Genomic DNA, 22,295 nt, shown 5'->3' with positions numbered 1-22,295 from the left:
TTTCCCACATCAATATATGTTCTACAAGACCTACAAATCTAAATGTTATCATCCCCTTTGATTCAAGAACATTCTCCATCTTTGAGAAGTTCTGGACTTTACAGTTTTATAAAGTTCTTTTTTGCCCTTTGAACTTTATTAACACAGGGCTCAACAAAATAATTAAAACACTCTATCAACATTAGAGATGTCCAGTACATTCTAAGATCATTGTATGGTACAACTACACACACTGTTTTCTCATTTAATAATTAATGAAAAATAGCTGTTGAAGACATGAAAATAAACTAGATATGATAAATGAATATGACTGAAGTTCAACTCAGTTGTACAAAGGAAATTCCATTTGCCATAAATGCCATTTATAAATTGTTTCAATCATACTTATGCTCTAAGTTATTAGTACTTCGAAGGTCATAGAAACATGAATGCCAAGTCTGAAAGTATCTTAGGAATTATTTAGTATTATAATTTGTATCATGCCACTAATTTACTGAGTGACATTGCCAAACTTGCTGGGCCTTTGTGTCACTGATTCTCCTCATTAGATCAGATGACATGATGTCTAGGGACCATTATTGCATTAAAATACATTCTCACTCAACACTTTGTTAAAGACAAAGACTCAAAAGTCCATAGTGAATAACATATTCAAGGGGAAGTCACAAATTGTGTCAAGGCTGGCACTAGGACTTGGAATCAGATATTTTTCAATGTATGTGATTAAAAATCATATAAGAATTAAGTAAAAGGCCAAGGTATAAGAATAGATAGCTTATTTTAAGTTTCCCTACTATATTATATTCTATACAAGAAGGTAAGTGACTCCCTTATTTTTTCCTTTATAATCTAATGCTGTTTTTCATTGCTAAACTAAATATTTCATGAAGATACTATAACTAAAGAGCTCATTGCAAAAGTAAGTGTAACTTATAATGAGTGCTCTCATACACCAGGCACTTAACTATATCAATACTAAATTTTACTTTTATTTTATTTTCCATCATATCTTAATACATGATGATCATTGTTAATTCTTCTCATATTTTGCAATTATAATGAAAGCAGGCTCTTATATGATAAGTGACTGAGCCATAACCCTGTAAATAGACAAAGAAGTCTAGATCTATTATAGACTCAGGGGAGTACCACCCTATAATCCCATTTTCAGTGAGTCTGAGAAACAGGGAGGACCATAAGAGAGATATGGATGACACCCCAGAGAGATATGCATGACACCCCAGAGAAGGAGAATGGGACAGGATCTCCTGAACAGATTGGGTGCATGGGGGGAGGGAAGAGGGAACTGGGAAAAAGAGAGGCAGAGAAGAGGAGGGGAGAGGAGGACATGGGGGAGCAGGAAGTTTGAATTGGGGGAAGAACAGAGGAGAACAAGATGAGAGATACCATAATAAAGGGAGTCATTATAGATTTGAGGAGAGATCTGGCACTAGTGTGATTTCAAGAGATCTACAAGGATGACACTATCTGGCAAACTAAATAGTAGTGGAGAGGCTACCTTAAAATCCCTTCCCCGATAATGAGATGGAGGACTACCTTATAATGCCATTCTTGAACAGTGACATGTTCAGGTCTAGACTAAGCATTTTATTCTCTCAGTCCTCATTTAGTATGTTTGCATCCCACCCAGTGTTATGGGAGTAAATCCTTACTGATTGGCTTTCTTAAGAAAATAAACCTTTAACTTGTGGTGTTTATCAACTTTGCATGTTTAAATATTCTCAGACTATTAAACTTCAAGGACCATCATCTGATACCACTGAACAAATTGTTGGGCGTAGTTGCTATCAGTGAACTCTCACGAGCCAACATGAGCTGTTTTCATTGCACTAAGGGTCCCACGCCATAGTCATTCTTATAGGTGGCATAACTGTTGAAATCCCTGGATAAATGAAGCTGATTTTGGCAATGGCACGCAGCTAGAAAATAGATTCTCTGCATCATGGCCTTTACTCATTGTTCACATATAGCATCTCTCTCATTACTTCTACTTTCTATGTCATTTGAAAGGCGTGACCCTTCTTATCAAGACTTGGATACAAACTCCAAGGCATGATGACTAAACCTTGTATCCATGACTTTGCTCAGATCTATAGATAGATCTGCAGAAGAGATGGCTTCTTTTGTTACCAAATTTTGTCTATATTATCATTTTATTGATAATTTCATACATATACATGATGTGACTTGATCAAATCTACTCCATTTCCCCTTTCCAAGTCTTTCTCCATCTCTCTCCACACTTATCCCTCCCAACTTCTTCTGCTCTCTTTCTTAAACTTAGTGAGCCCACTTCACACTGCCTTGATGCATAGCTTCTTGAGTTCGAGGCCAGCCTGGTCTACAGAGTGAGTTCCAGAACAGCCTCCAAAGCCACAGAGAAACCCTGTCTCAAAAAACCAAAAAGAAAAAAAAGAAAAAAAAAAGAAAAAAAGGAAGCTAGGCCAATTCTTCCAGATCTAAATGTAGAACATATAACAGGGCTTGGCGAGTAGATTAATTCTTTCACAGTTACTGCCAAACTATCATTCTCAATGAAATTCAGTTAATTGAGGTGTACATCCAGTAGTTATGTCGTTAAGTTAGATGACCCTGAATGTTTGAGGTTAAATGTGGAGGTAACTTTCCCTGTTTCATTGTCCAATAGCCTTACTAAAATCCGATGTTTATTTGCAAAATCATTAGGTACCTTAAGAATATAATAATTTGTCAGTCAACATTAGGGTGTTAGGCACAGTACTTGGGCTTCATGCATCCTAGTCATATTCTCTACCACTGAGCTACACATCCTGCCAGGATAAGCATTTTATGAGCCTGCTTCACATCATCTTCTCAATCTGTACCCTGCTACTTCTTTATTCCCTTGCCTCCACTTAACATCCAGAATATTTCTAGATGCCAGTAAACTCTGCTATTTTGTGTTCTCTGCATCTTCTTCCTATTTTAATGTTGAACTCTCTATTAAGTATTCTTCCTATCCAGACTCCCCATTGATTCTCAAAAGTTGAGTTAAAAGGTCATTTTTCTCTCAATACCGTTCCTCTCCTTAAATCCTATCTACAATGCTTTTTTCACTGTTATCCAGGAAGGAAGAACTTGGTAATGCATTGTTCTTGATTTATGGCACACTATGTTTTTTTATAATAGCTATATTATCAGATTCTTTTTTTAATCCCTGTAGGAATTTAAAATCTATAAAGAAAAGAACACTACCCAATATATCTGTGATTTCCCATAGCTCCTAACACAGAGACTTATGAGTTGAAAAAATAAGGAAATCTTGTTCAAATTCATTCTAATGAATTGAACTAAATTTCCCAAAGTGGGTTTGAGTTAAACCTCATGAAAGCATGTTATTTCCCATTTTTGACTTCTCCTTTACAGATACTTCCATTTATTTATACATTCGGTGGTTTATAAGAGAGATACTTTGCTGACCATTGGAGTAGGAAGGATACAGGGTAAACTAGACATAGGCTCTGGACCAATGAGCTCAAGTTTCAGAAGTTGGTGACAATCCTTAAACAATAACTCTGAATTTTAACCTTATTTTAATTAAAGAACTCCAATAATTCATAGAACTCATTTATTCTACTGAGAGAAAATGAGAAGCAATTAAGTAGCAGGGTTAGGGAAGGTTGGTGATTGAAGAGTGGAGACACCTCAGCTGGAAAAAGGAAATTTTGTCACAAGAGGACATATTGTAAGGGATTTTGGAGGAAAAACTGTAAGTGAGTACATGTAGTGAGAACAATATAAAGAGATGCTCTCAGGGATTTTGTCACATGGAAAGATGGGAAGAGATAATCCTCCATAGTATGGCTGGTTACTGGATAGTTTGTGTTGAGCCAATTTTCACAACCTTGAAAAATATTTATTCTTAATTACTATATAGACAGATGTGAAGGAAAGATTGCTATAGATGATTGTTTCTAGAAGCAGAAGGAAGGAAGTACTTCCTTTTTCCTCCTACTGAATATCAGTCATCATAATTAATTTTTATGACAGATTAAGAGAACACATATCTTGACTCCTATTCTCATTCTCTCACAAAGTTAACATCCTGATGATAGATATGGGCAAAAGAAGAGAGAAATGACTTAGCAGAGCAACAATAATAATGACATTTGAAAGCATCAAAGTTTATAACCATGGAAAAATGGAGTCCTTCATTGGGTCACAATCAGGAAAGTGTCCACATAGACACATGAAAAGAAATGTGGTTTGACTGAAAGTGAATTGAGGGATATGGTGCCCTTAGTGTCTCAGTAAAAGGATAAAAGCTGTTTTAAATGACCAAAAAAAAAAAGATTTAGAAACAGATGGGGAATGTGATGGCCTGGTACCTTCAATAAACTGCTTAAAGATGAGGAGATAAGAGTGAACATGTTTCTGCCACAATAACCCTATTAGTGAATATGGCAGATGAGACTATCACTGAGTATGCAGAATAGGAGAAGACTATCTAGGATGAGTAACTATTGTAACCTTGCCATATCAGGGTCATCACTGGGCCAGAAGCATTGGTAATAGTCAACCATGTGCTTGAAATGCAGAACGTAAAAGCAAAATATTTCTATGATCTAAAGAGAAACCAAAGACACATACAATATATATTCATCGATAAGTGGATACTAGATGTAAAGCAAAGGATAGCCAGGCGACAATCCCCAACCCTAGAGAAGCTAGGTAAAAAGGCAGACCCTAAAAGGAAGACAAGGAAGGGACCCAGGAAGGGAAAATATTAAAGATTTCCTGGGTAAACTGTTAGGGGAGTAGAAGGGAGAGGATGGGGGATGGGAACATGAAGGGTCAAAAAGACTAGTTTGGGGGAGGGACAGAGGGAGAGAGCAACAAAAGAGATACCTTTTTTTTAAGCCTTTCAGCAGCTGGTATTCCCAGGTGGTCTCCAATCCAAGTACTAACCAGGCCCAACCCTGCTTAGCTTCTAAGATCAGATGAGATGGGGCGCATTCAAGGTGGTATGGCCATAGACAAGAGATATCTTTTTACCATTAAATTTTTAATTTAAATTAGAAGCATACTTGCTTCACACGCCAATCCCATCTCTCTCTCCTAGCCCTCCTCCTTTGCCCCTCCATCAGCCCCCTACCCAATCCCCACACCATTCCCTAGGGAGGGTGAGGCCCTCCATGGGGGATCTCCAGAATCTATCATTTCATCTGGGGCAGGTCCCAGGCCATCCCCCTTGTGTCCAGGCTGAGAAAGCATCTAGCCATGTGGAATGGGCTCCCAAAATTCATTAGTACCCCATGGTAAACACTGATCTACTACCCAAGGCCCCAGAGATTGCTGAGGCCTCCTCACTGATACCCACATTCAGGGAGTCTGGATCAGTCCCCTACTGGTCTCTCAGCCATCAGTCTGGGGTCCAAGAACCCTGCTTGTCAGATCAGCTGTCTTTGTGGGTTTCACTAGCGTAGACTTGACCCCTTTGCTCATCAATCCTCCCCCTCTGTCACTGGGTTCCAGGAGTTCAGTTCAGTGTTTAGCTGAGGGTATCTGCCTCTGCTTCCATCAGTCACTGGATGAAGGTTCTAGGATGGCATATAAGGAAGTCCTCAAACTTATTATCAGGGAGGGGCTATTAAGGTAGTCTTTCCACTATTGCTTAGTTTGCCAGTTGATGTCATCCTTGCAGATCTCTGGAAATCTCACTAGTGTCAGCTCAGTCCTCAAACCTATAGTGATTCCCTGAATTGTGGTAACTCTTATCCTACTCCCTCCTATTCTTACCCCAACTCAACTTTTTTGATCCCCATGTCTTCCTCTCCCCTCCTGTTCTCCCAATCTCTTTTTCCTGATTCCCTCTCTTCTACCCCAATGCTTCCAATGTGCTCAGGAGATCTTGCCTCATTCCACTTCTCTGGGGTATCATGCATTTCTCTCTTGGGAACTTTCCTGTTTCCCAGACTCACTGACAATGGACAATGGGATTATATGCTGGCACTCCCATGATCCATCTCTAAAATCTATATATGATTAAATAACCCAGTCTTTTTGTGACTGGGTTACCTCACTCAGGATAGTTTCTTCTAGTGCCATCCATTTGCCTGAAAATTTCAATCACCATCAAAATTCCAGCACAATTCTTCACAGACCTTGAAAGAACAATTCTCAACATTATGTGGAAAAACAAAAGACCCAGGATAACCAAGATGACCCCATTCAACAAAGCAACATCAGAAGGCATCACCATCCCTGATTTCAAGTTCTATTGTAGAGCTATAGTCCTGAAAACAGCTTGGTGTTGGCACAAAAATTGACAGGTAGACCAATGGAATGAATTGAACACCCTGATATTACTCACACACCTCTGAGCCCCTGATTTTCAACAAAGAACCTAGAATTATACAGTGAGAAAAAGACAGCATCTTCAACAAATGGTGCTGGCATAACTGGATATTGGTATGTAGAAGACTGTAGATAGATCCATGTCCATTACCATAAACAACACTTAAGTTCAAATGGATCAAAGACCTCAACATAAATCCAGCCACACTAAACCTCTTAGAAGAGAAAGTGAGAGGTACCCTTGAAGGAATTGGTACAAGAGATCACTTCCTGAACATAACACCACTAGCACAGACACTGAGACAGACAATTAATAAATGGGACCTCCTGAAACTGAGAAACTTCTGTAAGGCAAAGGACATAGTAAGCAAGACAAAAAGGCAGCCCACAGAATTGGAAAAGATATTCACTAACTCCACATCTGACAGAGGGCTGATCTCCAAAATTTACAAAAATCTCAAGAAGCAAGTCTTCAAAACACCAAAGGATCCAATTGAAAAGTGGGATAAAGATCTAAATAGAGAATTCTCAATAGAAGAGTCTAAAATGGCTGAGAGACACTTAAGAATGAGCTCAACATCCTTAGCAATTAGGGAAATGCAAATCAAAACAACTCTGAGATATCATCTTACTCCTGTCAGAATGACTAAAATAAAAAACACCAATGACAGTTTATGCTGGAGAGGATGTGGAGAAAGGGGAACACTCCTCCATTGCAGGGAGTGCCAACTTGTACAGCCACTCTGGAAATCATATGGAGTTTCCTCAGGTAAATGGAACTCAGTCTACCATAAGACCCAGTAATTCTACTCTTAGACATAAACCAAAAGATGCCCATTCATACAACAAGGATGTCTATTCCACTATGTTCATAGCAGCATTAGTTGTCATAGCCAGATCCTGGAAGCAACCTAAATGTCCCACAACTGAAGAGTGGATAGAGAAAGTGTGGTACATTTACACAATGGAGTACTACTCAGCGGAAAAGAGATATCTTGATAGAGGAAGCCACTATGGGATTAGAGAGAAACCTTGTGCTAGAGAAATTGTCAGGAATCCACAAGGATGACCCCAGCTAAAACCCCTAGCAATAATGGAGAGGGTTTGTGACTAGGTCTTCTGCATTAATCACATTGGTGTCTACCCTAATTGTCATCTGAGAACCTATGCCTGATGGAAGCAGATGCAATGACCTACAACCAAGCACTGGACTGAGCTCCTGGAATTTAGTTGAAGAGAGGGAGCAAGGGGTGAAGACCATAATGGGGAAAACCACAAAGATATCTGACTTGAGCTAGTAGTTGCTCATAGACTAAGGACTGACAGCTGGGGAACCTGCATGGAAATGAACCAGACCCTCTAAATGTGGATGACAGTTATGTAACTTAATCTGTTGTGGGGGAGACTGACAGTACGACCAGGACATATCCCAGGTGCATGAGATGAATTTTTGGAGCCCATTCCCTATGGTGAGATACCTGATAAAGGGGAGAGGGGCTTGTTCCTGCCTCAACTTTGTATGCCAGACTTATTTGACTCCCCATGGAATATCTTGCTCCCTATGAGGAGTGGATGGGAGGTGGGAAGGAGGAAGCTGGGACGGGGCAGGAGAAAGGGAGGGGGGAACTGGGGTTGGCATGCAAAATGAAAAATATTTTTAAATGAAATATGAAAAACCTTTATTGAGAAAGTAAAAGAAATGCAGAATGTGCAGCTCCATTCCTGTGGTCTGCAAGAGTTTCAAACTAACTAGATTAGGGCACAGGACTCAGGTAACAGCTCTGCCATCAGCTGGCCACAACCTTGATCTTGTTATTGGTCTTCTCTTGCATCAGTACTTACAGCCATAAAGTTGAGATGGTCTTGTGAATTCTACATATGGTTCCAGCTCTAAGATGTGTGTGTGTGTGAGTACGTGTGTGTGTGTGTGTGTGTGTGTGTGTGTGTGTGCGTTGAAGAGGACAGGGGGAGAGGAAAGCTCATTTGTTTGATAGTAACTTACAACTTACTATTATTATAATTATTATCATAATTTTTCTAGATTAACTATTTAAATTTTTGTTGTTTGAAAATTTCATGTATGGATGTAACATACATAAGTCTTTGCCAATTCCAACCCCATGGCCTGGCTTTAATGCTTGTGGCATTCCCTAACATTTTCCAACTTCTTGTGCCCTCTTACGAACACACTGAATCCATGCAGAGGTACCAGGACATGCCTCATGTAGGGCCATCCACTGGAGCATTCCCAGCCTGTCAGGCATCACAGCCAATGAAAATGCACCCTCCTTCCAGTCGCAACTGTCTCAAGAGATTGTGTAAGAACTGCATTGATATTCCAAAGAGGGGCCCTGGTAGCACCATGGGTAGGCTGTGAAAATGAGTCTCAACAGGCTCTTGAGGAAAGGATACAGGTTTGAAGTCAGATCCTGGTCCTTCCCTGAAGAGATTCAATACTTAACATGATAAAAGACTCCCCTTGGTTCCTAGTTTTGCCCTTTCGAGAAGGGGAGGACTGAAGCTACTCCAGACTATGGTTACTACAAAGAACACAGAGACCTCTCTTCTGTACAGCAATAGCATTAAGGAATTTGTATAAAGAATTATCCATGGAGTCTAGCCAGACTCTTAAGGAGAGAAGGGTAAAGGTTCAAAGAAAGGGGCTAATATACACAGTGAGAGTGAAAAAAACCTGATTGTAGCTGTTTCTAGAGTCCTTCTCGTAACGTTAGCAAGTTCATCTCCTGTCTGCTTCCTGTTTTCCTATTTGTGGATGATAGAAACTATTAGGCACCAAACACCATTTGTAAATGATGCATCATCCTGGCATGAGGTATTTATTTTTGATTAAGATAGCATATACTACTGAGTAATACTCCATTGTGTAAATGTACCACATTTTCTTTACCCATTCTTCAGTTGAGGGGCATCTAGGTTGCTTCCAGGTTCTGGCTATTACAAATAATGCTGCTATGAACATAGTGGAGCAGATGCCCTTGCTATATGAACTTGCTTCATTTGGATATATGCCTAAGAGTGGAATTGCTGGGTCCAGTGGTAGATTAATTCCCATTTTCCTGAGGAATCTCCATACTGATTTCCAAAGAGGCTGTATGAGTCGGCACTCCCACCAGCAGTGGAGGAGTGTTCCTCTCTCTCCACATCCTCTCCAGCATAAATTGTCTTCGGTGTTGTTGATTTTAGCCATTCTGACAGGAGTAAGATGGTATCTCAGAGTTGTTTTGATTTGCATTTCCCTGATGGCTAAAGATGTTGAGCACTTTCTTAAGTGTCTCTTGGCCATTTTAGCCTCCTCTACTGAATTCTCTATTTAGCTCTGTACCCCACCTTTTAATTGGATCCTTTGGTGTTTTGGAGACTTGTTTCTTGAGTTCTTTGTAAATTTTGGAGATTAGCCCTCTGTCAGATGTAGGGTTAGTGAATATCTTTTCCCATTCTGTGGCCTGCCTTTTTGTCTTTTTGACTGTGTCCTTTGCCTTACAGAAGCTTTTTAGTTTCAGAAGGTCCCATTTGTTAATTGTCGATCTCAGTGCCTGTGCCACTGGTGTTATGTTTAGGAAGTCGTCTCCTGTACCAACTCGTTGAAGAGTATCTCCCACTTTCTCTTCTAAAAGTTTCAGTGTGGCTGGATTTATGTTGACATCTTTGATCCATTTGGACTTAAGTTTTGTACAAGGCAATAAACATGAATCTATCTGCAGTCTTCTGCATACCAGTACCCAGTTATGCCAGCACCATTTGTTGAAGATGTTTTCTTTTTTCCATTGTACAGTTTTAGCTTCTTTGTCAAAAATCAAGTGTTCATAGGTGTGTGGGTTAAAATTAGAGCTTTCGATTCGGTTCCATTGGTCTACCTGCCTATTTTTGTGCCAATACCAAGCTGTTTTCAGGACTATAGCTCTATAATAGAGCTTGAAGTCAGGTATGGTGATGTCTCCTGAAGTTCCTTTATTGTATAGGGATGTTTTAGCTATCCTGGGCCTTTTGTTTTTCCATATAAAGTTGATTAATGTTCTTTCCAGGTCCTTGAAGAATTGTGATGGAATTTTGATAGGGATTGCATTGAATCTGTAGACTGCTTTTGGCAAGATTGCCATTTTTATCATTTTTATTATGTTGATCCTACCAATCCAAGAGCATGGGAGATCTTTCCATTTTCTGGTATCTTCTTTGATTTCTTTCTTTAAAGACACAAAGTTCTTGATATACAGGTCTTTAATTTCTTTGGTTAACATTATCCCCAAATATTTGATGCTGTTTTTGGCTATTGTAAAGGCTGATGTTTCTCTGATTTCTTTCTCAGTCACTTCATCATTTGTATATAATAGGGCCACTGATTTTTTTGAGTTTACCTTGCATCCTGCCACATTGCTGAAGGTGTTTATCAGCTCTAGGAGTAACCTTGTGGAAAAACAATGGAATCTTGAAATTCGCAGGGAAATGGATAGCACTGGAAGAAACCATCCTGAGTGAAGTAACCCAGTCGCAAAAAGACAAACATGGTATGTACTCACTCATATGCGGATTTTAGACATGGATCAGGATAGTGCCAGTCTGCACTTCCACTGATAGAGAGTCTGGGAAACAGGAAAGAACCTAAAAGATATGCATATATGCATAGTACCCAAGAGAAGAGGATGGAGACAAGATCCCCTGAATGGATGGGGAACACGGCGAGGGGTGGGGGGAGTGGGACCTGGGAAGAAGAGAGGGGGTGAAGAGGAAGAGAGTTGGTCATGGGGGAACAGGAATTTGAGGGAGTGGGGGTAGAATAGGGGGAAGAGGGAATCATAGGATCGAATACAGATCAGGCACCAGAGCGTCCTCGAGTGATCTAAAGGGATAACACCAATTGGCAAGCTAAGCAATAGTGGAGAGACCACCTCGAATGCCCATTCCTGATAATGAACTTGATGTCTATAACCATCTGGGAGCCTTCATCCTGTGACTTATGGAAGCAGAGGCAAACACACAGTTAATCACTGAACTGAACCCAAGGAACCCAGTGACAGAGAGAGAGGAGTGATGAGCAAATTGGCAAAGAATGGGCTGGCAAAACCAGCAGAGACAGCTGATCTGAACAGGGGAGAGCTCTTGGATCCCAGACTGACAGTGGGGAGGCCAGCATGGGACTGATCTGGACCCGCCAAATGTGAGTGTCAGCGAGAAGGCCTGGGCAACCTATGGGGCCCTGAGCTGTGGATCAGTGTCTATCCCTGGTATACAAACAGTCTTCGTGTGCCTATAGCACAAAGAGGGATGCTCTCTCAGCCTAGACTCTTAGGGGAGTGCCTGGACCCTACCCAGAGTAAAATGACAGACTCTAGATATCCCCTATGTGGAAGAATTTGGCAATAGGGTGGGAGGGTGGGGGGTAGGGGAGTGCGGGAGGAGGGGAGGGAGAGGGAACTGGGATTGACATGTAAAACAAGCTATTTAAAATTAAAATAAAAAATTTAAAAAAAGATAGCATATACTAGATTTGGATACCATTTAGATGCTATTGAATAAAATTTCTGTTTCTGTCCAAAATTTCCTCTTCAAGTCATGGACCTAGAGTGAATTCTTATTCTCTTATTTTGGTTTCCATTTTGAATGTTGGTACATCTTTTCTTTTTTAACACAAAAAGCAAAGTTCACTCACTTTGACACAGTTCATAGCTGTTAGTCTTCTACTTCTTCAATATGATTGACTCAGATATTTGACAAATAAACTGGTCTCAGGGATGACCTGGCAAAAGTGACTCCTTGGGTATTAGACATAGCATGCTGCACCCACATGGCTTAGGACGGTGATCAGAGATATGAACTAGGAGCATCTTCTCCATGCACAGACTGGACTCTCTGCCTGTCTCCTGCCAGCTGCTTTAAACAACTCAAATATTTAATGATTAATTTAAAGTACCCAAACACTATTTCTAAGTATACACTGATAATTGCCACACCCTAACATCTCTGCATTCCATTTGTAATGAAGGAACAGAGTCGGACTATCTGCCTGCCTGACACATTATATGCCTCCCTACTCATAATTGTTATGCAGTGAGTCTTTGAATTTGTTTCCTGTTTGAGTGGCATAAAATGAATTTGTGTCTTTCACCTGAAGAATCTGGAGCAAACAACTCCAAGTTGTGTTTTCCTTAAAACTGTGGGAAAGCACAAGGTTGAGAACATTGTTCAGGCGGGCAGGAACTAGACATGGACTGGTGAGGAGCCACAGGGTTGGAGTGGGCCATCTGTCAGTATAAATACATTTCTTGTACGAGATATTTCTACACCATTCTGGCCACTAAATAAAGTGGGAAAGGCATACTGCAAAGGGTCCACTCATGTTCCTTTCTTTTCTCCACGGGGCAGGACTGCTAGGTGTTATGTTATTACAGCACCAACACAGTCAGGAAATCAATCTCAAGGGCAAAGCCAAATGTCCGTTCTCCACTCCTGTGTGATGTGCAGTAGTTTTCTTGAACTAATATCACAACTCTGCTCTTTATACCTCTCTCCCAGCCCTGACCCTCCCATGGCATGCCTGCCTCAGGAAATGATGACTTGATTTGTCTCACCATTCAGACTGGAAAATTTGCAATCATCTTTGACTGCACTCCATTTCTCACATCCCATATCTAATAACAAATGCTGTCAAGCCTATACTAAAGTCATCCAGTATCTGTTAATATCTCACCATTTTCTTCCCTTCTCATGGCCTAAGCCATTACCAACTCTTGCCTAGATTATAGTAATAGTATGTTTTGACATTTCAGAAATGATTCCTCACACAGCAGCTAGAGTGGACCTGTTAAAATGTTGGTCAGAACGCATGCTCATATGCCCCTTTGCTCAGAAATACCCAGTGACTAAAGGTTCACATCAGCCTAATGTAAGGTCTGAACCACTTTTGGCCCCCAAATATGCACTTCAGATTTTACTATGTACACCTTGTTTCTACTCTAGGCATCTTGGAATTCGTACCAGTGTCCATCAAAAGACCCATTTATGAGTTCCTGCTGTAGATAATTGATGCACAGAGGGCCTTCTATATAAAAAACTCTCTACCAAAGTGAAATGGTTTCATCTGTTTCAACCATTGTGAAGGACCTGTTCAAATAACACTTTTCTGGAGAGCATTTCTGTCTATAGTAACAAATTCTCCCCCACTCCAAGGTTCTCATTGCATAGGCTTTGACCTCTACTCTCTATTATCTATCAGATGTCTGTCTGTCTGCCATCTATCTATCTCTATGTAATATATGTATATGCTTATCTATTACAGTATTTTCCAATAGAACTTTCTAAATGTTCTTTTTCTGGGTTGTAGAAGAAGGTAGTTATTAGTCATACAGAGTCATGCAGTACTTGAAACATAGCTAATGTGACTGAGGGAATGAATATTTAACGTTATTTCATTTCAATTAATTTAAGATAAATGGTTACATGTAGGTTTTGGCTACCATAGGAGACTACAGATTTGATGTTCCTTTCCATATATACTCATATGCAGATTACATTAGGCTGAGAATTTTCCTGAAAATATGCCTGGCTACAAGAAATTCCTGTTGATTAGATGTACAAATGAACATATGAAGAAAATCTGTATATTATCATTTTATTTTACATTTTTGTTTTTACTTTATAAATGATCATATAAAGAAATGAGCTTTATTTTGGTGTTTTCATACATATTCCATTCTATATTATTTTTATTCATTCCCTGTGCCACCCTCATCTACTTTCCCACTTAACAGAAAGCTTGTATGTTAGGTACCCTCTTCTTTTGCTAGTAGTTAGAGATACAGTGGCATCTTGCTGAAGAATATGGATCTAAAAACAAATAGGACATGAATGCAGCAGTGTCTGATGGCATTTAGACGTTCAGTTTTGCTGAGGTTGACCTAGATGCCCTCTGTGGTCTTTTCCAACTCTGAGCTTACATACTTTTCAAAGAATTTCCTCCCTTACCAGGAAATGGCAGCACATGGTTTAAACAATTGATTGGACCAATATACCTTTACATCAAGTCCCTTGTCAATGACTCAGTGATATATAATTACTTCGCTGGAAAAAATGCAGACTCTCTCTCAAGTGGTGCCACCTTTACCTCAAGTCCCATACTCTGTGACTTACCAGTTTCTGGGTCACACAGCTGTTCACAGGCATCTGTCGTCCTCTGTCCACACAGGTCTCTCACCCATGGGGAGGTTGCATTGATCTGATAGTACAGGGACAGCTTGGCAGGGTTTAGCCAGTCAGAGATATCCAGGTAGCTTCCTTCACTCACCACGAAGCTGCTCCCTGTGGGTGAACAGAAAAATGTAGATACTTTCCCCAATTTCAGAGTCATTGCTGATGTTAAAGGAACAAAGGAGCTAATAATTCTTCCACAACTATGACAACTCATTTTCTTAAGAACGATTGAAGAACCTTTACCCTGTGTCATTGAGATGTCAAAAGTCAACATGAACTTGTTCAGCCTAGTATATAATAAGAGGATGAGGTTCAGGCCCAGACTTTGCCCTCATAGAACACTGACTTTGTGAAAGTTGCTTGTTTACTCTGGCCTTGGTTGCTTCATTTATAAATGGAAATATTAACGAGAGCCACATCAACTGTGAGAATGAAATAGATTAATGTAAGGTGTGAGGACTGTTCCTGACAGGTTCTGGTAAAAAAAAAATGATTAAATGTTAAATTTCAAAAGGGAAAGTGACTGTCCTTGTCACCCAGGACTCCCTTGGGAAAAGAGTGCACTAATGCTCACCATAGCCTCGTGGGTGATACCTATGTGCAAGATGAGAAACATGGAACCAAGGCCTATTTCCCCTAGTGTGTTTATTTTCTGTCATTGCTTTTGCAGTTGAAAATGAGGGTCTCACACATATTGAGCTATACTCTCAACCCAATTAATTTTATTCTGAAGGATATAATGAGATAGAAATGTATACAGAGGTAGACAAACACATAGATGAATTTTCAAGGAAATTGCCAAAACCTTTAAGGAAAGATACCACACACACACACACACACACACACACACACACACACACACACACACACACACACGAGCTCATGCACCGTTATACTAGGATTGGTAGCACATACCTATAATCACAGTACTCAGAAGATGGAGGTAGTGAGTTCCAAGTTAGTAAGATCTACACAATAAATTTCACGTCAGCCAGAGATGCAGAGGGAGAACACATCTCAAAAAGCAAGCAAGCAGTGAAACTAATAAGCTTGATGCTTGGTGTTTGGAGAATACAGGAGAGAAGCCAGGGGGACTGGGGTCAAAGGGTCATGTCAACTCCCACTAAAATGGCACCCATGAGTCACTTCCAGTTAGAGCTTTGAACATGGGCCTAAAAGCCAAAAAGACTGAAATTTATCTTTTTAATTGTAATCATCCAATTTTCCAATGAAAACATAAAGATGTTCATAGAAACTTCTGTAGGTCAAAAAGTCTCTAGCTTTCTAATCTATGAATTGAAATATGCTTCATTAATTTATAAGATATAACACATATATGTATCTATCTATATATACACACAGGTATACATTATCCATTTCAATGCAATTACTGTATAATTACCCAGTGACACACACACACACACATACACATTCTATACAAATTCACATATGTTTATATGTATACCCAATTGGAAGAAGCAAGAAGATCCCTCAGATTGGCTACAATAATATTGTAAGTGATGAACATATGTATGAAGCAAACATGCAAAGCAAAGGCTAAGCTTCAGAGAGTGAGAAAATATGAGTTTCAACAGGACTAAATGAGACTTGAAGAGTAGTTCTGGACTTGTGGTTGATCTATCAACCCGTGTCACAGGGGCCAGAAAATTCTGTCCTATAACTAATGTAACTAAGCTGTTCTACCCTGTTGGCTTCTCTTTATCACACCAGGGAACAACAATGATAACAACAGAAAACCTAGTTTTTTTTCCAGGGAAGAAATTCAGGATTTCTAAAGAGCATCTCAAGTTTTAAGCATCCTTTGCATCTAACAGGGGCTTCTGTCAGATTGTGTTAGACATTGTTCTTGATCTATGCTTGGGCTAATCTTGGATCAGATCATCTGCTGTGGTCCAGTGAAAAATGGTCAGAGAGGTGAGGTCACATGAAACCGTGCCTGGCTGCCTAAGCATCTGAGACCAAGGGCTAATGCTTATCTTCTTTAGCTCACACAGACACAGAATGTTTATCATTCTATAGACAGAGTTCCTATGTAAAGCACAGGCGGCAACACGATTTTCACTGTGAATGCCAGAAGCATCCATGTGAAACAGCAGGAGGACATGAGTGACATCAAGCTGAGATAAGGAAATGACCACTTTTGAAGTTGGCCCTAGAGTCCTTGGCAGCTAAAGGAAAAAAAAGAAGAAGAAGAAAGGAATGAGTCTGTTGGATTTCATATTTCAAACTTTTGGCAAGGAAAGCTATGCAAATCTATCTACAAAGCTGCATTTCCCCCACTGGAACAAAGCCCAAAAAGAAACGTGTCACATGGGTCCTTGAGCAAGGCACTACACATCAGTATCAACTGCAGATTTTTCTTTTAAAAAAGCACAGTCATGCTGTTTAAATGGATAATTCCTGTTTTATTCTCACTAAAGACTGAGGGATGGGTATTGAATTGTGTCCCAGGGCTGAGTTTGGTTAATCCCGCTGCTTCAGAAAAGCTGCACAGTGCTGTGATAAAGAGAACAACCAGCAAGATGTGAGTTCAGATCCTCACAGTAGTACTTCCTAGATGCATAACCTTGAGCAAGAAAACAGCCCCCGGCCTCAGTTATAACATGTAAACAGCATGGGTAGACAATCCCACCCCCCAGACACTGATATCAGGGTTACATAAGACAGTGCATCTGACTTAGGTCAGCACTGCCTGCAAGAAGTCTCAAAGGCAATCTCAAAATGGGGGTAGTTTGCTAACATGGTCCTGAAAGGGAGTGAGCAAAGTGAAATGGCAGGGAAGGAGAAGTTAAGTTGCCATGGGGATGCAGAAGAAGCCCTTCAGAGATTGCATGGGACACTCTGACAGTAGACAGTCCTTCATACTGGTTTCAAATCAAGACAAGCATTTGCACATCACATTGTTCAGTAAAGGACTATAGGCTATCTCTAGGAAGTGGACACAACCTTTGGTGAAACAGTTCTTCACAATGGAGGGTGCTTATCAATAAATACTCAGAGCAGCCAGTAATTAGGATCTTTGCAATTGGGAGAAGGAATGCTTTGGCAGTTAATGGAGATAGGACTGCTTTAGTGGATAACATTGCAAATCCACTAAAGCAGATAAACTCCTGGGTGCCTTGTGAAATCAACTCAAGGGAGCAATTTTATTATTTGGATTTCTTAGAAATTTCAAAACTCTACACATAATATCCACAGATTTCAAATATGAGAAATATGATGAGACTAGAAAGCATGTATAATAGGCTACTTGCTTTTGAAGGCTGAGGCTGTCAGAGATGACTGGGTCATGAAGACAGAGTTCTTATAACTGGGATTAGTGCCTTAATTAGAAAGCTGTTTAGAACAACAAGGAAGGAGGGCCTACATTGAACCAGGGGGCTGACCATTGCCCAACACCAAACCTGATAGTATCCTGATCTTGGACTCTCCAGACTCCAGAACTTTTAGAAGCACACTTGTGCTGTTCATAAGGCACTAGTGCTCTTGCATTCTGTTTAAGCATCATAAATGGACTAAGTCAGTTGGTAATCTTTAACATCTTTGAAATGGTATTTCATAGAGATGTACAGGCGTTTTGATGGCAGAGGGAAGCTACTACCCTTTGAGTGCCCTGTTTATTCATTCATGATATAAACGTGTTACTATTCTGCTCACAACAGTCTGGTGGTATAGTCATTCTTTTCTTTCACAGAAGAACGCATGAGGTACAAAAAAATTTATTCGACCTATTTGCATAATTACTCAGGGACAGAAGTGGAAGCTAACAGAAGAGTTTATACTTTCTAGAGCGGTGACCTTCAAGTATTTCAGGCTGTTTTGAGAAACCAGAACTTTGGTAGGATTGTCTTCTGAGGTCCTTTTACTCTTCCTCTAGAAGACTGAACACTCACTTTGATGCCCATAGAGCTAGAGGCACGTTCCCCTCCTCTGAGGAACTGAGTCTTCTTACAGGGGAACATTCGGAGAGTCATTAGTTCTTATCAATGCATCTCTTAGCAAAACACTTGTCACAATTTTAGAGATTGTCACAAATGTTAAAGAGAATTCATGCAATCAACTTCTATGTCTGACTACTGAGACCGTCAACTCATTTCTTCCTGAGATTGTGAAGTAGAAAGGCTGTCTTATTGGCCCAGATTAATTTTACTGGCACTCTGAAAAACCTAGACAATATGATTAGCATGTTAGGAATCGCAACACTTTCAAATGAAAACCCTAAACTTCACTTTCGTGGTTCCTGAGGGAAGTGACTCACTGTCATTGGCTTGAGATGTGGATGAATAAAAAGAATACAGACATGAGTAAAGGGGCCCTGTGTAGGGGAGGAAGCAGAAGCAGAGATCATATTGTATCAGAAGAAGGAAGCCTTCTGTGCTAAGTTCAATGGGTTCATTTGTCCAGTACTTAGTAAAGTCTTCCTCTTGTAAAACCATTTTCATAGAGACTGGAAAGTGAACTGGAGCCATATTGGAATATTGTGAGCAGGCCTTGTGGATTGGCCTTCAGCTTAAGCTGATAGGCAAGGATCAATCACAGGAGGTTCAAGAGGCAAAACAAAGAGCTAGCTGCAAATTTACCCAGTAGAGCTGAAAGCCATACCCGCCTCTCAGTCCAGTGTGAACTTACATATACCATCATTAATTCATTCATCTGTGTCTTTGGATGTGAACTAGTTAGTTAGTAAGCCTATACCAGACTTTAGTTGACTAAATATGGTGTGAAATAATTGCAGGGATGGACATCAGACATGCAATTCTGAGGCAAAGCTTGTGTGCCTATGCTTCTTTCCCTTTTACTTCATATTCTATCTAGATTCTTCATTTTTCAAAAACAAAGGCCATGCTTTGTTTAACTCATGATCCCCATAGTTCTTAGTGTGGGATGGATGTTCAGAAGACATTTGGATATGGGCAGGGTATCTGAGAAAAAAATACAAGGCAGAGTAAGGTGGGAGGATGTACTAGTAAGTTAAATGAGTGTCAAGCAGCTCTCTGAATAAATTGCCACATTTCTATGGGAATGAAAACTACATTGCAAGGAAATAAAAATGTGTTATTTCTTGTGTCTCATGTTTTCCTTATTTCCTCTGGATGTCTGTCTTATTTTCTTGGCTTTAGATTAAAAGCCCTCCCTCTCTTATTGGGCAATGTAAGATTCCTCTCTGAGATACTCATTTAGATCCTCCCAGAGAGAAATGACTCTTAAATGGAATCTCTGCCAAAATCTCAACTTCAAAATGTCATGTTTCCTTATATTTAAATATATATATACATATATGTATATATATATTCATTTTTCTTCCACTGCCTTGTGGGAATATACATCATCTAATTAGCCAAATGGATTTTCAGTTCAGCCCAATCATTTCCTTATCTAGAATTTGAAGCCCAGTGTTGCTCAAGGGACTGCATGGGCACTGAGGTCCTCATTAACTCTGATCTTCAATTAAATTGATTATAAGCCTGCTCCTGTAATTGTGCAGAATAGATCAGGCATGATCTGGGAAGCTCAGGCCACTCCATAATGTTCTCTGAAAATCCAGAAGCACAGCATCCCCCCAAAAGAAACAGAAAGCTACAGATGAGAACTAAAAATACCATGGAAATAGGTATCACCAGACAAAAATTGCCTGGTGAGACAGGCGGCAGCTGCAAATTCCTTTCATTACACTGTGCACCATGAGCCAGACCAATGAGAGCCGTGGGTAAAAGACTTCAAAACAAGGCTCTGGTCACACTGGTGAATGACCAGCAGATGCTTTCCACAAATGAAGTGCAGGAAGGATTTCGGTTCCAAGTATCCGTGGCTGTTAAATGATGAGAAGCACTCTCCCTTCAGCCACATCATCACAGAGTGTATCTCTGTTGGGGCCTCGGGCCTATGAAAAATGTCTTCCCTGGAGGTATGATGATGTACAAACTCAGAAGCAGAAATGAGGACCACTCCTATTGTCAGCCCAGCAGGTATGTGAAGCACAAATCCACTCCAGCCTCTGCCCCAGTTTACAGAGTCCTAAATCAGTATTGGATACATGAAGTGGGTGATCAAACATAATTTTAGGGCTTTGTAGGTGAAAGCAAAGTCAACCTCGGTGGTTGGGAGCAATTGGTCTCTGAGAACAGCATCCTTACTGTGGGCCTGTTTTCAAACAAGGCTCACAGCCACTTATCTCTGTGTCTTTTCCTCTACCTCTGTTTTTTCCTTTTATCTTCTGCACTTAATTTCTCTTTACCTTAGATCAAGTCCAACCTTCTCTCCATTACCTACATGTCCTCTATCTGTTATGGGATCCACTGTGATCTCGTCAAGCTCACTTGGTGAAGGCCTGGAATGCACTGATTCAGAATGTGTCTGCATTTGAAGGCATAGTCTTTAAAAAGGCAGAGTCTATAGATTGGAGCCTTTATCCAACATGATCCATGTACTTATAAGAAGAAATTAATCACACATGTACAAGGAAGAAGGACTACATGAAGATGAGAAGAGAAGACAGTCATCTATCAGTCAAGGATAGAGACAGCAGAAGAAATCAATCTTGCTCACACTATGAACTTTGACTGCTAACTCCATAAATGTGAGGAAATCACTCCCAACATTTCAGCTACTCTGACACTGGTACTTTATTATAAAATATTAGTAAACTAATATATTAGTTTTATCTTACTGGACAAATATCTCTTATGTATGTTCTGATTATTAGCCTTTATTTAATCCCAAGGAACAATATGGATTACTTCTCAGAGTAAGGTTTGAATTGCATGCAATAAAAAAGTATAAAATGACAAGGTCAATAATTCAGTTCTATGCATGGACTTCTTGGAGATCCATAGAGTTCTAAATACAAACTTTAGTTTGAACTAAGCTCTTTTCATTGATTCCCCAGAAGTCCAGTCTGATTCTAAGTACTCTAACATCACTGAATAGACAGATGAAGTACTATGTAGGTTATAATTTATGAATATATATATAGTGTGAATAAAACACAAATGTTAAGAATATGGAAGCTAAAAATGAACTGAAAGTGTCCAATGGCTATTTTAAAGAAGGTCATTTTATGGAAAACACTGTATTTTGTTGGGTTCTCCCCAAAATAGAAACTTGGTTAAAAATGAAAGAATCTGGCTATTACAAATAATGCTGCTAGGAACATAGTTGAGCAAGTATCCTTGTGATATGATTAAGCATCTTTGGGTATATGCCCAAGAATGGTATTGCTGGGTCTTGAGGTAGGTTGATGCCCAAATTTCTGAGGAACTGTCATACTGATTTCCAAAGTGGCTGTATAAGTTGGCATTCCCACCAGCAATAGAAGAGTATGCCCCTTACTCTGCATCATCTTCAACATAAGCTGTCATTGTTGTTTTTGAATTTAGCTAGTCTGACTGGTGTAAGATGGTATCTCAAAGTTGTTTTGATTTGCATTTCCCTGATGTCTAAGGATGTTGAGCAATTCCTTAAATGTCTTTCAGCCATTTTAAATTCTTCTGTTGATTATTCTCTTTAGGTCTGTACCCCATTATTAATTGGATTATTTGGCATTTTGATGATGGCTATGGGGATTGACCTGTTTGGCGGGACTCTGGCAGTGTGGCCAGGACGTATCCCAGGTACACAAACTGGTCTTTTGGAGCCCATTACCTATGGTGGGATACCTTGTTCAGCTTGATTCAGAGGGGAGGAGCTTGGTCCTGCCTCAACTTGGTGTCCCAGACTTTGGAGACTCTCCAAGGGAG

At 40.0% G+C, this 22,295-nt stretch overlaps 1 protein-coding gene and 1 pseudogene across 4 annotated transcripts in view; both read right to left on the bottom strand.

Annotated features, from left to right (window-relative positions):
* Positions 1 to 22,295, bottom strand: part of Astn2 (astrotactin 2) — a 972,600-nt gene that overhangs the window by 545,055 nt on the left and 405,250 nt on the right. For all 4 annotated transcript variants that reach the window (XM_040757328.1, XM_040757329.1, XM_040757330.1 and 1 more), the window contains one exon: positions 14,479 to 14,646. In XM_040757328.1, coding sequence (XP_040613262.1) covers positions 14,479 to 14,646 — 168 coding nt within the window. The remainder of the gene's footprint in view (positions 1 to 14,478; positions 14,647 to 22,295) is intronic.
* On the bottom strand, positions 4,899 to 5,017 carry LOC121144171 (annotated as a pseudogene).

The sequence above is a fragment of the Mesocricetus auratus genome, unplaced genomic scaffold (assembly GCF_017639785.1).
Source record: "Mesocricetus auratus isolate SY011 unplaced genomic scaffold, BCM_Maur_2.0 Super-Scaffold_100014, whole genome shotgun sequence".
In the NCBI taxonomy this organism is placed as follows: Eukaryota; Metazoa; Chordata; class Mammalia; order Rodentia; family Cricetidae; genus Mesocricetus; species Mesocricetus auratus.
Note: the sequence above shows the minus strand (reverse complement) of the source record. Positions and strands in the feature narration are given on the sequence as shown.